The 16,645-nt window shown below is 44.1% G+C and overlaps 1 protein-coding gene across 2 annotated transcripts in view; it reads right to left on the bottom strand.

The window, feature by feature from the left end:
- Positions 1 to 16,645, bottom strand: part of afg2a (AAA ATPase AFG2A) — a 125,042-nt gene that overhangs the window by 83,873 nt on the left and 24,524 nt on the right. The window contains exons 12-15 of one of the 2 annotated variants that reach the window (XM_021584047.3): positions 16,002 to 16,211; positions 13,417 to 13,470; positions 12,957 to 13,036; positions 9,915 to 10,041 (exon numbers count right to left, since the gene is read on the bottom strand). In XM_021584047.3, the coding sequence (XP_021439722.1) occupies positions 9,915 to 10,041; positions 12,957 to 13,036; positions 13,417 to 13,470; positions 16,002 to 16,211 (471 nt within the window). The remainder of the gene's footprint in view (positions 1 to 9,914; positions 10,042 to 12,956; positions 13,037 to 13,416; positions 13,471 to 16,001; positions 16,212 to 16,645) is intronic. The other variant, XM_090219738.1, reaches the window with a different exon arrangement.

Genomic DNA, 16,645 nt, shown 5'->3' on the forward strand with positions numbered 1-16,645 from the left:
AAATAGGCTACATTGAGGAACTATTGACATTCTCAATGGAAGTAAAAACAGACTTTGTTACCTTGCTGTTTGAGACGAAGAAAAAAATTACTTTAAATTACTTTACAGTGACGGTGGGTTAAGACAATCAGATAAAGGCTCAATGTACTACTGTTGAGCCATCTCCGTGGCCCGCACAATGGATTAGTCCACTCAGACAGGCATGAATCAGACAGGTGTCTCGTGTGCTGTACATTTATTTTTCATATATTTGCCACTGCTCAACAACAACAAAAATAATGGTTGATCAACAGCCTATTGACAAAACAATTGACCAGTTGACTAAATGGGTTCAGCCCTAATGTATAGTACCAGTCAAAAGTTTGAACACACCTACTCATTCAAGGGCTTTTCTTTATGCTTACTATTTTCTACATTGTAGAATAATAGTGAAGACATCAACTATGAAATAACACATATGGAATCATGTAATAACCAAAAAATACTTTTTGTTAACTACATTTTATATGTTAGATTCTTCAAAGTAGCCACCCTATGCATTGATGACAGCTTTGCAACATCTTGGCATTATCTCAACCAGCTTCACCTGGAATGATTTTCCAACAGTCTTGAAGGAGTTCCCACATGCTGAGCAATTGTTGGCTGCTTTTCCTTCACTCTGCGGTCCAACTCATCTCAAACCATCTCAATTGGGTTGAGGTCGGGTGATTGTGGAGGCCAGGTCATCTGATGCAGCACTCCATCCCCCTGCTTGGTCAAATAGCCCTTACACAGCCTGGAGGTGTGTTGGGTCATTGTCCTGGTGAAAAGCAAATGATAGTCCCACTAAGCACAAACCAGATGGGATGGCGTAGCGCTGCAGAATGCTATGTTAGCCATGCTGGTTAAGTGTGCCTTGAATTCTAAATAAATCACACAGTGTCACCAGCAAAGCGCACCAACACACCTCCACCTCCATGCTTCACAGTGGGAACCACACATGCAGACAATTTGGACTCATCAGACCAAAGGAAGGATTTCCACCTGTCTATTGTCCATTGCTCGTGTTTCTTGGCCCAAGCAAGTCTCTTCTTTTTATTGGATTCCTTTAGTAGTGGTTTCTTTGCAGCAATTCGACCATGGAGGCCCGATTCACACAGTCTCCTCCGAACATTTGATGTAGAGATGTGTCTGTTACTTGAACTCGGCAAAGCATTTATTTGGGCTGCAATTTATGAGGCTGGTCACTCCAATTAACTTATCCTCTGCAGAAGAGGTAAATGTGGGTCTTTCTTTGCCGTGACGGTTCTCAGGAGAGCCAGTTACATCATAGCGTTTGATGGTCCTTGCGACTGCACTTGAAGAAACTTTCAAAGTTCTTGTCATTTTTCTGATTGACTGACCAGCCATAATATGGCCATATCAAATAGGGCTATATTCTGTATACCACCCCTATATGGGAAGCAGGTAACCTAATGGTAAGAGCGTTGGACTAGTAACCGAAAGGTTGCAAGTTCGAATCCCCGAGCTGACAAGGTAAAAATCTGTTGTTCTGCCCCTGAACAAGGCAGTTAACCTACAGTTTCTAGGCCGTCATTGAAAATAAGAATTTGTTCTTAACTGACTTGCCTAGTTAAAGATAAAATGGATACCTTTTCACAACAACTGATTGGCTCAAAAGCATTAAGAAGTAAAGGAATTCCACAAAGTATTGTCTACTGAACTGTACATGGTAAACTGTAAGTGGAACTTCACAGGTTGTAAAGAAAACTCCCCCGGAGCCACAAAATGGCCGAATTAGGGCAATGCGCAGCACCCACAAACACCTTGAAAACTTGCTCTGTACAGTAAGTGACCTCCGTCGCAGCCAAAACTACTCTTTCCCATATCTATAGTATGACAGAATCAGCAGCTGGCAGACATTTTTACATTTGGTTAGTTGTATCCGTGTTATTTAGATGGAGCTAAATGTGCAATAGCTAGCATAGAAGTAGCAAGCTAGCTCTTTCACTTACCCAGTTGACCTCCATGATCACCGAAACCCATGATAATGCTGTCTCTGCTGGTGCTGCTGGCTGTTTGAGATGCTTTAGAAGCCACATTGATGGTAGGGACAGAATCCACTTTGAGAAGCAACTTTGTGTTGAAGCACTCCTTCCATTGTTGATAGCCATGGAAGTTCTCAGGGATGAAATGTGCCCTGCAGATTGATGAGTAGATACCCAATTCACCCAGTTTCCACTAGTTACCACAGCCACATTTAAGGTTAGGCATAATGTTAGCAGTGTGGTTAAAAGGACCAATTTGACCACCTCATTCTCACATGTATTTCTTTAACCTTTTTAATACACAATGTGATGCTGACCGAGGGGCATTGTGGAATTACTTTTTCCGAAATTAGAGTTGATTTGGAGAAAACCTCAGGCCCAACTTTTAGAACAACATTATAATATAACAATTGATTTAGAGTTTATAATTTGGGAACTTTTTCTTGGGGTGCTCTAAGTTCCTATTATATGTGTTTCTGGCATTAAGAAATAAGTGATACACTCCCTTTAAGAGAGTAAATGTGTTGGCATGTCCTCTTTCCAGTGTGGCTGCAAAGTCCCAGCAACAGCATTTGGGAAAGACCTCCAACATATTTGTTCCGTGGTTTATTACTGGCCCTTGCCACGCCTGACCCCAGGGTTCCCCCACTTTGAAGATTATTTAACGACGATTCCACCCTTCACAAGTTACTGCCAGTGGACACTAGCACCGAATTGAGGAATTTCATGGAAAGAAATGTTCCTTTAAAAAAAAAAAAGTGGATACAACTAGTCTGTTGTTTTAAGACTCAAGGAAATAATTAATTACAGTGCTAAACTATGTAAGCACATTGCATTTCATTTGATAGAAAGCATTTAAAGGGACGGGATTCTTTCTTGAAACTTCGGATATTGAAAACTACCAGTAAGCAATCTATGACCACAGGATCCAATCTCAAATTGATGTCAAATTGCACAGATTGGACTGTCGCCTCATACGAAACGTTCAGGAAAATCCCCACTTGAAAAAGTCACAAAGCAGTTTGTGCAATAGTTGCATTACAAGAACAACCCATGTCAGAACATGGATTTAACCTCAAGTCAGAAAAAGCAACACAACTGTCCCCATTTCCTCTGCAAACATGCTAAAACACATAGAACCCCAATATGTTTTTCCCAATGTATTTTCACAGTGAAACTAACATACAAATGTGGCTTTATATTCCAGCATTATGGATTTGAGATCTAATGTTTCATACGAGGTGATAGTACAGAATGTTACCTTTTATTCGAGGGAAAATACATACATATTATTTAGAAATTAAAGTACTTTATTATCTGGTCCCCCCCCCCCATGTGAAGAAATCATAAGTATTTGGACAAATGCACTTATAGTGTATCAAAGTAGCGAAAGGTTTTGTATTTGGTCCCATTTTCCTTGCACGCAATGACTATATCAAGCTGTAAAACGGCACATTTCTTCTCTCCTCCCCATGGGGAAATTTGTAGAATTGCCGCAAACTTGCTTTAAAATGGCTCCATTTTCTCTACAGCCCATGGCAAAATGTGTAGAATTACACGAAAATAACTTTAAACCTTTAATATTTCTCCACCGTCAAGAAGGGGACAACTAACCACCACCCCCCCCCCCAAACAATTCTCACTTAGGATCCCAAAAGGCTAAATTTAGCTTGTGTTATGTTTTGCCCCAATATTAACTGAATGGCGAATGATGACTGAAGTCATTTTCTTTCTAAGTGAGTAGATATGTTTCTAAACACTTCTAAATGAATCCTGATAATGCCATGATTAAGAAAAATCATGAATTAATCAGGAATGATGATGAGTGAGATGCCGTTCAGAGGCTACAACAAAACATGTTAACCACTCACCATTACCAATAACAGGGCAGGTTAGCATTTTTTTGAGAAGTATCTTTGTGCCTCTGTATGCTTATTCATAATCATGGTAGCATCCACATGAATGTAAAAGTGTTCAGAAACAGCTTCTACTTACAATAAAAACACATGATTCACTATTCGGTTCCTATTGGGCAAAACATAATCCCTAACACAACCAAAACAAACCGCAAACGCATCCAACAAGTTTGTAGAGTTACACGCTTGGTTTAGGGATATGGGACCAAATACAAAACTTTTGACTACTTTAATACACTAAGTGAATTTGTCCAAATACTGTTGACTTCTTCAAATGGGGGGACTAGATACATAAAGTGTTTATTTCTAAATGGTAAAACAGATTAGAATAACCTCAAATAAAAGGTGACTGTCCAAATACATATGAAGGAGAGTGTAGTTAACCAGCAGTTGGATATATACAGCTCCAGAACACGGAAACATTACTCCCGCTCTGACAGCCAAATGGGCCTCGCAGAAGAGGCTTGGTTTGATTTAATTTCACTTACAATGGGTAACTTAAATCTTGATGATAAATCTTGATGAAGATGAATGGGCGGATTGAGGATAAACTTTGGGATACCGTTACCATCTCTCCGGCACCGCCTCCAAATCGTCGCTCAGATAATAGCTCATTTGTTAGCTGCCCAAACAGCACTAGCACTAACCTGTCCCGTTTATGAATGGACAGCAATACCCTCAGTCGCATGTTACAATACCCCGCTCCCATTTAAATCCCCCAAACTTACACCTAATCCACCTGTAAGCGCCTCTTAATGTGGTGTCGGGATCCCCCGGCCAGGGTGATCTATTCTGGGGGCTTTTGGAGAAACACAAAGGCGGTGTTATTAGGAGGTAGCCCCTCCCAGGTCCCCTGCTGCTGTGGACCTGGATCTATGGCCGTATGATGGAGGTGAGGACTGATGAGTCATGCAGCTCCCAGCTCCCAGGCTGTTAGTGTGGGGAGCACTGGGAAGTAGGGAAGAGTGGGGTCGTTTAGGTGTTTTTGTCTTTGCACGTCTCAAATGTGCAGTCAAATAAGGTCCCTGCCCTCTTGAAAATACCAAGCCCAAACTTCCAATGTACTCCTGAGGCTTAAAGTGAAGTGAATTAAATGGGACAACAAGACGCTTTCTCTTCTATGCACAAATACACCAAATGCAAGAGAAGGAAAGGGTCGCTCAATGTTACCACAGTCTTAGCACCGAATGCTACACCAGTCTAACGTGCGCTCCACTCGTCACCTCAAGACTTCACAGCAAAAGAAGTAGACCTTCACCTCAACATGTACCATGGTATATGTACTTTAAACCTAAAAACCTACACCTCAATGAGTACATTGATTTATACATTTCCCGTTAGACTCGACAAAGCTCCAATGAGAGAGCGGGGATGAGAAGAGAAGCTCTCCAGTGGGATTGTGGAGGGGTTTAGGCACAGCATTTATGAGAATAAACTAGATTTCCTGAACTGAAAGCATTCCAAGGCCCCGGTGGTCTCTGCTCGCCAAGACGGCAAGACGACACACGCTGGAGATGTCTCCCTCACCCTCCCTCTCTCTCGCTCACCAAAACAGAGGAGCAGCCGGTGGAAGTGGAATGTGCGTATTAGTTCATTGTCATTTAGTATTTTGTATTATCTATGCATGCTCTGCTACTCCCAATGTGGACAGCACATCATCAACCGCCTTTCAAGTTGAAAAGAAGCATGCAACGACCAGGACTATGTTTAATACACTGCCACCGCATGAAAAGGAGCAAAAATGTGATGAATCGCATTAAACTGTCCTCATAATTATGCATTTAAATCAGCGTAATTTGGTGCATGGCGTGATCAGAGTTTTTGGTATCCTGGCGGGGGCTTGACTGATGTTGTCAGTTCTACTACAGTGAAAATACGCTGATTTGCTAGGGTTCTGTTGATTTGCTTGATGGTATTCTAAAACGTACACTGTGTAATCTGACACTAATACAGCCCTTGAAGTTTGATACTTGCCTGGGGATAAACCCCACCCCCACCCATCTCCTCCCAGAGCTCATCCCTCCCCTGCTGGTATCCCGTTGCCTGGACACACACACACACACACACACACACACACACACACACACACACACACACACACGCAAGCAAAATCTCCCATTTGTTTTCGTTTGCCACTGAGCTACATCTGTAGCTGGTGTCTTTTCACGTAACTGATTTCGACAGGCGAAAGAGTGAGAATTGGGGTAAAATGCTGTATCATTTACCAGTAAACAGAGATACTAATACTTTGAAATAACATTGACAGCCAAGCTTTCAGAGAGACATCCTGTGCTGTGCAGCACCACCCTATTGAGAAGTGTACAGTCAGGAAAACAGTGAATGAACTCTAATCCTTTAAGACAGCACAAATAGAAATTCCATCATGGTTGGCTCACCTTGAGTGAGAGACAGAGATAGAGCGAGAGAGAGGCAGTGAGGCAGAGAAAGAGGGATAGAACAAGAAAGAGAAACGGATAGAAAAATAGGTAAAGCTTCGGGGAAGATAACCAAAACACAATACAATATGGCCTGTTTTGACTGGAGGGCTTATTACTGCTCTCTTTTAGCTAATATTGATTTCTTGCCAGGTCAAGGTTGGGCCCAAGTAGGCTTCTGTTGGATGAGTGGCAACACAGGAGGAGCGCATCATTCAAACAGTGAGAGTCACCCATGACCAGTGTCTGCTAGGTGGATATAGTTGATAGTTCCCCATGTTGGAGTGAAGAGCCAAAGGAGACACATTTATAAAACGTGAGAATGTTTACGTCTGGTCAAAGGTCAATGAAGAGTTGAAGACACATTTTCACAACAGACTGTTCTTGTTTCAAAGACTAAATGCACTTCTGTCGCCCAAAACAATGGCACTTAAAAAGCTAAGTCTATGATGGGATGTCTGGGAATGCCATCTGGTTGAATGGTGATTGGCGGTGTGGTAGGTTTCCAAGGCAAAACAAAATTGGCGTCAGCAGGCAACTCTGATACAATCCTTTTCACCGATACACCAAAGACTACAAGAAACTTTATTAAAAAGGTCAAGGCACATTTGTGGCTAAGGGCTTTTTATAGGCTTGGGAACCTGGAGCTAGAAATAAAGGCTCATATTCACATATTTACAAACTGGCCCACAAATTACAGACTAGGGCAATTAGACTCTGATTACGATTAGAAATGTCCAACGTTGACCATTGGCTTGAAAAATACTGACAGATGTTCAGTGATCTCATAATCTGCAGTCGTGTGTCTGTTTGCATATAAAATCAACAGCTCAAGTCCAGCTCCTCTAAAACATTAGCAAACACAAGGCATGACCAATGTTGAGATGTGGTGGTGGAGTTTTCAAATAAAAAATCTTTGCTTTCAGTTTTTTTCGTTCCCCCTTAAAGACACTAGGAGACATGCAATTAGTTATGAACCTTTTTCCCACCCTACGGTTATTAACAAAGTTCTGAGAAGAAAAGGTGAGAGGGGTCAGATTCCGTCATTTTGCAATCTTGTGTGGCAAATTTTAAATTACTGGGGGGGAGGTAGTTTGGTCCATTTTGGAGGTTTAAACACTGCCCTTTGGGAAGCTGCAAGTATTAGGCCGCAGATTAATACGCTGATAAGGACTCTTTCAAGATGCACAAGGGAGGCATACCAATTACCAATGGTGACATGCAGACTGTGTAAAAGTACAGTGTTCAGAGAAAACAAAATGTGTCTGAGGGCAGTATGTGTTGGGGTTCCAACCTCGAGCATAACTTTGCAATCTCCTGCATGTGTGCCTTTATTTTTGCACTCATAGGCCTTAGCCTTCACTCTTGCCATCGTAGAATGCTAAATGTAATTGTGTAGAACAACCTAATAGCCAATGGAACCAGCAAAATGCTAACATGTTTAGAATAAAATGTGTAAAACAAAAGTCCACAGGACTAATAGCTCGACATAATTGTTTATGGCGGAACAGTACCTGATGTGGCGCCATCTCCTGTTCACAAAATAAACTACACAAGCCCTGTGTTGATTGGAGGGAGGGGATTATTAAAAGAAGCATGAAACACCACACATCTGTTATCCACAGACCTGATAAGAGCCCAGTCGGTAACTTCTGGTTAAAAACAAACTCCATCTGGCAGTAATCACATATACTGTAGCATTCCCACCTCCTGATAGAAGGGTGGGAGCTCAACACATATGTTAAATAGGCTATTCAGTAGAACAACAAACCAACAGTATCCTTCCTCAAGGAAAAAGTGTGCACATGTGTGTGAAGGGGTGGGTCGGGGGGCTGTTTTAGATGGACAGCTGTTACAAAAACAGAGTGACACAAGGCTAGGGGGCTCTTCTCCAAAGCAGGCTGGGTAAATAGAATAGTGCCACTCATCAATCGTCACAGGAGACTCAAAATGGGTCAAAGGCGGGATGGGGCGATTGGTGCAATACAATCGCCTGTTGAACTGTGGGAATTTTGTATGATTATTTATCGGTATGAAAGTGATAGTTATTTAACACAAACAGGTTGTGTAAACAGTCTAAGCTGTATTTGTTGGAATTATTTGTGAGAGAAAGACGAGCTCCCTTTCCACTGTGGAGCCAGTTCTAAAGGCTGGCTTAAGGAGGTAGATAAGTAGGAAGTAGACACTTGACTCTGTTAGTGGCTGAGAGACAAAAGCAGACCCACCCAAACTACATTATGCCCCATAAGTACATGCATACTCCCTGTCTTTCTTCCCCCCCCACTCGGTCCATCAAACTAAGAAGTCCCTGTGCTCCATCAATGTGCCGACAATGTGCCTCATTGACACCCAAACATCCCATTAATCTTCATTTGTCTCATCATATCCTGCCATTCTCATGGAAATGGCTGCCTACTCCTGTGTGTTGACAGTTTGGGGGTGGTGGTGGTGTGTAAGTAGGGTGCCAGACCAAGGGAAGGGGGACCATAGAAAGTGCCGCTCCATTTGGCGGCTTGCGTTTCCCATCACGCCTAATGTGTTTTGCATTCAAATAGCACCCCCTACTAACCCCTTGGTAGGGGGGGGGGGGGGGCAGGCTAATCTGATTTCTCAGCTGTCTGGGATCCCTGCTTCCTGACAGCAGCAGCAGGGTTGGCTTGGTGGGGCTGCTGAGGATGCCTGGGGTTTCTCATGCACCCCCCCCAGGGGCTCGAACCCCAACTGCCCACAGGGCTTGGAGTGGCAGGCCAGGCAGTAGCAGGGGAGGAGGAAGGAAGGAAATGGTCTTCAGTTGCTAGGCAAGCCAGGGATGTGTCAATTCTTCACCAGTGGCCCTGGAGGAGACTTCCAGCTGTTCAGCTGTCCATAAGGAAGCACTATGAGGGTTTATCCCACCATGGGGCCTCAGCAGCCACCTGGCAAAGTGGGAGCAAGAGGAAGTTCCCCCTCGGAACTGGACTAAAGGATATCTTCAGTTTTAAGTTTTCCCCTCCTAATCACTCTTACTTTCTGATAAGAGCAGAGAGACGATTACATTTCAGAAAGCAGAGTATGTTCATAAGCAGCAAGTGCATACATAAATGGAGGAGAGAGGAAGACGGAAAAGAGGGAAAGCTACAGAGAGCGAGAATGAGATAAGAGCAAGCTGTAAAAGCCTATAGTGCCTGTGTAGCGCCAGGCCCTTTTTCCTGGGTGTGCTTTGACAGGGCCCAGGCTCTGTCTTTGATCAGCACTCATGAAGTTTCATTAAGAGATAGATGGAGGATAAGAAGCAGAGAGAGAGAGAGAGAGAGAGAGGCAGAGAGAGAGAGAGAGAGAGAGGCAGAGAGAGAGAGAGAGAGGCAGAGAGAGAGAGGCAGAGAGAGAGGCAGAGAGAGAGAGGCAGAGAGAGAGGCAGAGAGAGAGGCAGAGAGAGAGGCAGAGAGAGAGGCAGAGCGAGAGGCAGAGAGAGAGGCAGAGAGAGAGAGAGAGAGAGAGAGAGAGAGAGAGAGAGAGAGAGAGAGAGAGAGAGAGAGAGAGAACTCTGCTGGATCTACCTTATCTATCATGTCAGGCCGGTTGGTGGCGGCCAGCACGGTGACGTCCCTGAGTTGCTCGATGCCGTCCATCTCTGTCAGGAGCTGGGCCAGGACCCGGTCCCCTACGCCACCAGACCCCGAGGAGCTGAGAGAGAGGAGGGGGAGTACAAATGGAGAGGTGGGTGGGGGGGTGACAGGGGGAGGAGAGAAGGGAGATATGAAAAGACCTTTAACCAAAAATGTGTCTGTTCAAGTTGTCATGTCCCAGTCCCTGCACTGAGAAATAGTAAGGTGTTTATTTTCCATAGCACAGTGTAGTGTCTTTCCCTCCTGTTTCTGCTCCCCACCTCTGTGAGACACACACGCTCTCTCTCTGTCGCTGTTCACAGGGCCAGCGGAAGTGCCACACGTCATTACCACAGACAAGGCCTCAGAGGAACACAAAAGAGACCTGTCACTGTGTTATGACCCTGGGAGGAAGAGGCCTTGCGACTAAGAGAGAAATCTGCCATGCTGCTTCCACCTTTCTCTTTCATTCTCTATGAACCCAATGCCTCCCTTCTTTTCCCCCTCTCCCCTTTCTCTTTATGCGCCTGTCTCCAACGGTCTCTCTCAATCTTCTTTTCTCTGTCTCAGTATCAGAAAACTCATACCGACAGACGCCCCTGCATCAAGCAAATTTGAAAGGCAGGGTTCAAAGAATTTCATACAATCCGGTCAATTCGGGCATGCAGTTAAATTAGAAAATATCTAGTGTAAGTGGGGCATTTTGTCAGGTCGAATACCATATCCAGTCCATTCCTGAGTTGACTTAAGTTGACCCCCTAGCTGATATATATACAGTTGATATCGGAAGTTTACATACACTTAGGTTGGAGTCATTAAAACTAGTTTTTCAACCACTCCACAAATTTCTTGTTAACAAACTATAATTTTGGAAAGTCGGTTATGACATCTACTTTGTGCATGACAAGTAATTTTTCCAACAATTGTTTACAGACAGATTATTGTACTTATAATTCACTGTATCACAATTCCAGTGGGTCAGAAGTTTACATACACTAAGTTGACTGTGCCTTTAAACAGCTTGGAGAATTCCAGAAAATGATGTCATGGCTTTAGAAGCTTCTGATAAGCTAATTGACATCATTTGAGTCAATTAGAGGTGTACCTGTGGATGTATTTCAAGGCCTACCTTCAAACTCTTTGCTTGACACCATGGGAAAATCAAAATAAATTAGCCAAGACCTCAGAAAAAAATGTTTAGACCTCCACAAGTCCAGTTCATCCTTGGGAGCAATTTCCAAATGCCTGAAGGTACCACGTTCATCTGTACAAACAATAGTACGCAAGTATAAACAACATGGGACCACGCAGTCATCATACCGCTCAGAAAAGAGAGATGAACGTACTTTGGTACGAAAAGTGCAAATTAATCTCAGAACAAAAGCAAAGGACCTTGTGAAGATGCTGGAGGAAAAAGTATCTATATCCACAGTAAAACGAGTCCTATATCGACATAAGCTGAAAGGCCGCTCAGCAAGGATGAAGCCACTGCACCAAAACCGCCATAAAAAAGACAGACTACGATTTGCAACTGCACATGGGGACAAAGATCATACATTTTGTAGAAATGTCCTCTGGTCCGAGGAAACAAAAATAGAACGGTTTGGCCATAATGACCATCGTTACGTTTGGAGGAAAAAGGGGGAGGCTTGCAAGCCGAAGAACACCATCCCAACGGTGAAGCACGGGGGTGGCAGCATCATGTTGTGGGGGTGCTTTGCTGCAGGAGGGACTGGTGCACTTCACAAAATAGGTGACATCATGAGGAAGGACAATTAAGTGGATATATTGAAGCAACATCTCAAGACATCAGTCAGGAAGTTAAAGCTTGGTCGCAAATGGGTCTTCCAAATGGACAATGACCCAAAGCATACTTACAAAGTTGTGGTAAAATGGCTTAAGGACAACAAAGTCAAGGTATTGGAGTGGCCATCACAAAGCCCTCACCTCAATCCTATATAAAATTTGTGGGCAGTACTGAAAAAGCGTGTGCGAGCAAGGAGGCCTACAAACCTGACTCAGTTACACCAGCTCTGTCAGGAGGAATGGGCCAAAATTCACCCAACTTATTGTGGGACGCTTGTGGAAGGCTACCCGAAACGTTTGACCCAAGTTAAACAATTTAAAGGCAATGCTATCAAATACTAATTGAGTGTATGTAAACTTCTGACCCACTGGGAATGTGATTAAAGAAATAAAAGCTCTGACATTTCACATTCTTAAAATATGGTGCTGATCCTAACTCACCTAAAACAGGGAATTTTTACTTGGATTAAATGTCAGGAATTGTGAAAAACTGAGTTCAAATGTATTTGGCTAAGGTGTATGTAAACTTCCGACTTCCGACTTGGGCCATATGACACTGCAGGTCGCAGTTGAATCGCATGTATGAGTTATGCACACTGTTTAGTTTTGTGATCTCATGGACATCATAAGAGAAGTTTGGAGCTAAATCCCACTTCAAGTATTGCAAGTACTTCAGCAGACACAAAATGTCACCCTACATGCACTAAATGGCAAAATGGTTTTGGAAAGAATAGACACTGTGACCCATCCCAGGCTCTGTCCAATTAGGCTTGAGAGAAGGCCATGTTTGAACCATATCTGGAGTGGTCTTTTGTCTGGTCCTAAACCACTGACTTTCAGTGGGGGTTTATCGGGAAGTAAGCCTCATATTTAGCTTCCCCCATCTGCTGTGGCGTGCACAATGAAGCGCTTGTCTGCCGCGGCCTGTGTCCTCTCTCTGTCCCTTTTTTCTTCTTCCTGAAGCCACAGATGTTCCCAGTGCCATCCCATTGAGGCGCCTCCGGACAGACTGGCTCTTCTGTTTGTCAGTGTGTACGTGCATGCTCGTGTGTGCATGCGCTAGTGAACTGTCTCCATGGGAACTCTACAGCCGGCTTTATCAGTGTAATTATTGTACAGACTTGGGGGACTATAGACAGTCAGTCATTGAAAGAGTCATTGTTCTCATTTCTGAGAAGAAATACCTACCTTCCTCTTTCTCCAGCAAGAGCGTCAATCTCATCGAAGAACACAATGGAGGGTGCGACAGCTCTGGCCTTCCTAAACAACTGGTATTGGCATATGCCAACATATATAGAGAGACACGCATTAATATATAGTAGACCCCGATTCTGCATATACATTGTACTGTAGAACATGTGTCAAACTTATTCCACGGAGGGCCGAGTGTCCGTGGGTCTTCGCTCCACCCTTGTACTTGACTGATGAATTAAGGTCACTAATTAGTAAGAATCTCCCCTCATCTGGTTGTCTAGGTCTGAATTGAAAGGAAAAACCCAAACCCTGCGGACACTCGGCCCTCTGTGGAATGAGTTTGACACCTCTGCTGTAGAATATTAAATCAATTTATTTTAAATGTAAGAAGTCCACATATTCAGTGTATTGGGTGTACTGTATGACAGACAATGAAAGTTGGCCTGGTACTCACCTCTCTGACAGCTCTCTCAGACTCCCCTACATATTTACTCAGTAACTCTGGACCCTGAAAGAGACAGAGGGAAGTTGGTTCTCCAGTCCAGTGATTCATTATAGGACCAGGAGTGTTCCATACGAGGGAAAACCTTGGACCGTAGTTATACAGTACAACTATTAATATCAATATAAACACTAATGATACACCTAATAACACTGTTTACCTAACTACAAGCTAGCCTCACCACTAATTTCTGACAGGAACACACCAAAACAACAATGAACAAACCACTGAGAAGTTATTAACAGCCCGCCAAGAAATCTTTCAGACATGAAAGGGATAGTTATTTAAGGGATAGAGGGGAAGGGAGGAAAAAAAAAAAGAAAAACAATAATTGAGAAGGAAGGCAAAGAGGACCAAGGAGGTATGGTAAGTAAAGCTGCTGTGGCTACTCTGCACCCTCCATCCGAGGCAGGTAAACATCCCCTCAGGCCGTCAGGACGCACTTCCTTCCCCTGCAATCCACCCTTTTCAACACCTCTGAGCAGGCAGGGACACAACACTTAAACGGCAGCCCTTTTGTCTCCTCAGAACACAACAGCGTTGTGGAGACTGACTCATTTATCCCCAGTTTCTCTGTGGTGGTGTGGCCAGGCCGGGTCTGGGCTTGATAATGTATGAAGTGTGTTTATTTTACCAGCTAAAACAGCACATTTTAAAGTGTCCTTTTATTGCCCGCAGCACAAGATGCACCTGTGTAATGATCATGCTTTTTAAGTTAAATTAAGGTTAAATCAAATAAATAAATACAATCAACTTCTTGATATGTCACACCTGTCAGGTGGATTGGATAGATTATCTTGGCAAAGGAGAATTGCTCACTAACAGGGATGTAAACAAATTTGTGCACAATATTGGAGATAAATAAGGTGTTTGTGCATATGGAAACCAACACTTTACATGTTGTGTTTATATTTTTGTTTAGTGTAGGTACATTTCTATGTAGCTATGTATTAGATAAATGCCTCTATTGGCTCCCGTGTGGCGCAGGGGTCTAAGGCACTGTATCTCAGTGCTAGAGGCGTCACTACAGACCCTGGTTCGATCCTGTATCATAACCGTCCGTGATTGGGAGTCCCATAGGGCGGAGCACAATTGGCCCAGCGTCTTCCAGCTTTGGCCAGGGTAGGCCGTCATTGTAAATAAGAATTTGCTCTTAACTGACTTGCCAAGTTAAATTAAGGTTAAATAAAAAAATAGGTGTGTGGGACAACATGATAATGAAGTGTTAGGGTTTTACTGTACAAGACAGAAGTAGTATAAAGTATAGTAAAGCACAGATAATGTATCAGAGTCAAAGCTACCAACACACTAGGGGAAAGTACGTCATGATTTTGTAATTGTAAAAGTACTAGCCTGGACTTTATTCCCAAACAACATCTACGAGAAAAATAGCCCCTTTTGAGAGACTTTTACAGTCTGTCTTTTCTTGCTAATATAACAGCCTATCCACCATCTTTTACCACTGACCCCCTCTAAATCAGGCTGGCTGACAGCTTCTGTCACGACCCCATTGCACCCGGCAACAGCTTCCAAAATAAGCGCCAATCAACGATTGCTGAGCTGATCAATCAATCTCCATCAAGAGGCCTGGACAGAGCAGGGCGAGGGGTAGGTAGAAGGAAGGTGTAGGGGCGAGTGTTGAATTGGGGTGGAGGGAGAGGGGGGTAGAGAGGATGGGGTGATGATTGAAGAGGACAAAGACAGGGTCGGAGGGGTCAAGTGAGGAGGCCAATAGGTCTGCCTCCAAGGAAGCCAGAGAGTCTGAGGTCCTTGAGAGAATCAGGGACATATCCCTTTGTTTTTTAACTGGGTTAAAGACAAGGGAATGGCTGCTGGTATATGTAAATAGGCATGGCTAAGTATTTCTCCCCAATTTTGTGATTACGATCTTGTCTCATTGCTGCAACTCCCCAAAGGGTTCGGGAGAGGCGAAAGTCGAGTCCAGCGTCCCCCGAAACATGACCTGCCAAGCCGCGCTTCTCAACACGCACTCGCTTAACCTGGAAGCCAGCTGCACCAATGTGTCGGAGGAAACACCGTTGAACTGATGACCGAAGTCAGCTTGCAGGTGCCCGGCCCGCCACAAGGAGTCAGTAGAGCGCGATGAGCCGAGATAAGCCCCCCTCTGCCAAACCCTCAGCCAAACCCAGAAGACGCTGGACCAATTGTGCGCCTCCCTATGGGACTCCCGTTCACAGCCGGTTGTGACACAGCCTGGGATCCAACCCCATTGCCTTAGACCGCTGCGACACTCGGGAGACCCGCAAAGTATTTTTGGGACAACAGAAAAATGTGGTGATAGTGTTACTAGCTATAGTTGTAGCATTAGTTACTTAATGTTGTGGAAACAACAAAGGTCCATGCTAGGTCAGCCATAACTAAAGGAACTGTGCTTAAAGGCGATGCAACTGCAAAACTGATGCATTACAGGGGTGGGATTTATGGTAACTTGTAGGTGTAAAAAGGACACCTCCCTGCCCATACATTGACCATTTGGAGAGAATGCAGGCAACAATCCAATGTTAAATGACCATCACCTTGATGGCGAGAAAGTTGAGTCCGCTCTCATTGGCCAGAGCCTTGGCGATCATGGTCTTGGAGCAGCCTGGGGGCCCGTAGAGGAGCACCCCTTTAGGGGGCTGGATGCCCATGCGGGTGAAGGCCTCAGGGTGCCTGAGGGGCCACTCCACCGCCTGCTTCAGTTTCAGCTTCACCTGCTCCATGCCTCCCACGTCCGACCAGCGAACCTGCAAGGGAAACAGTCAGCAAGGGAAACAGTCAGCAAGGGAAACAGTCAGCAAGGGAGAGAGTATGCAAGGGAGACAGTCTGCAAGGGAGACAGTCTGCAAGGGAGACAGTCTGCAAGGGAGACAGTCTGCAAGGGAGACAGTCTGCAAGGGAGACAGTCAAACCATTTGGACAATAATATGTGTTCCTAGATACAGAAGTTTTATAGACAATGGAAAGAGAGATGTCCCTAATGGGCTGTATAGGATGGCAGTTTCAATGGGGCTTGGTATCTAGCGGTGTTATGGTAGCTTCAAGAAAACCCAGGTTTGAAAGGATAAAAAGTTTTCCAAGTCAAAAGTAACATCCTTATTATGGCAAGAAAGTTGTGGGTTCTGTGTGCAGTGTTTATTTCTCTCTACAGCTGTAATTAATCAATCACTGAAATACTGTT

This window comes from Oncorhynchus mykiss, chromosome 25, assembly GCF_057628025.1.
Source record: "Oncorhynchus mykiss isolate SJ-2025 chromosome 25, ASM5762802v1, whole genome shotgun sequence".
Taxonomy (NCBI): domain Eukaryota; kingdom Metazoa; phylum Chordata; class Actinopteri; order Salmoniformes; family Salmonidae; genus Oncorhynchus; species Oncorhynchus mykiss.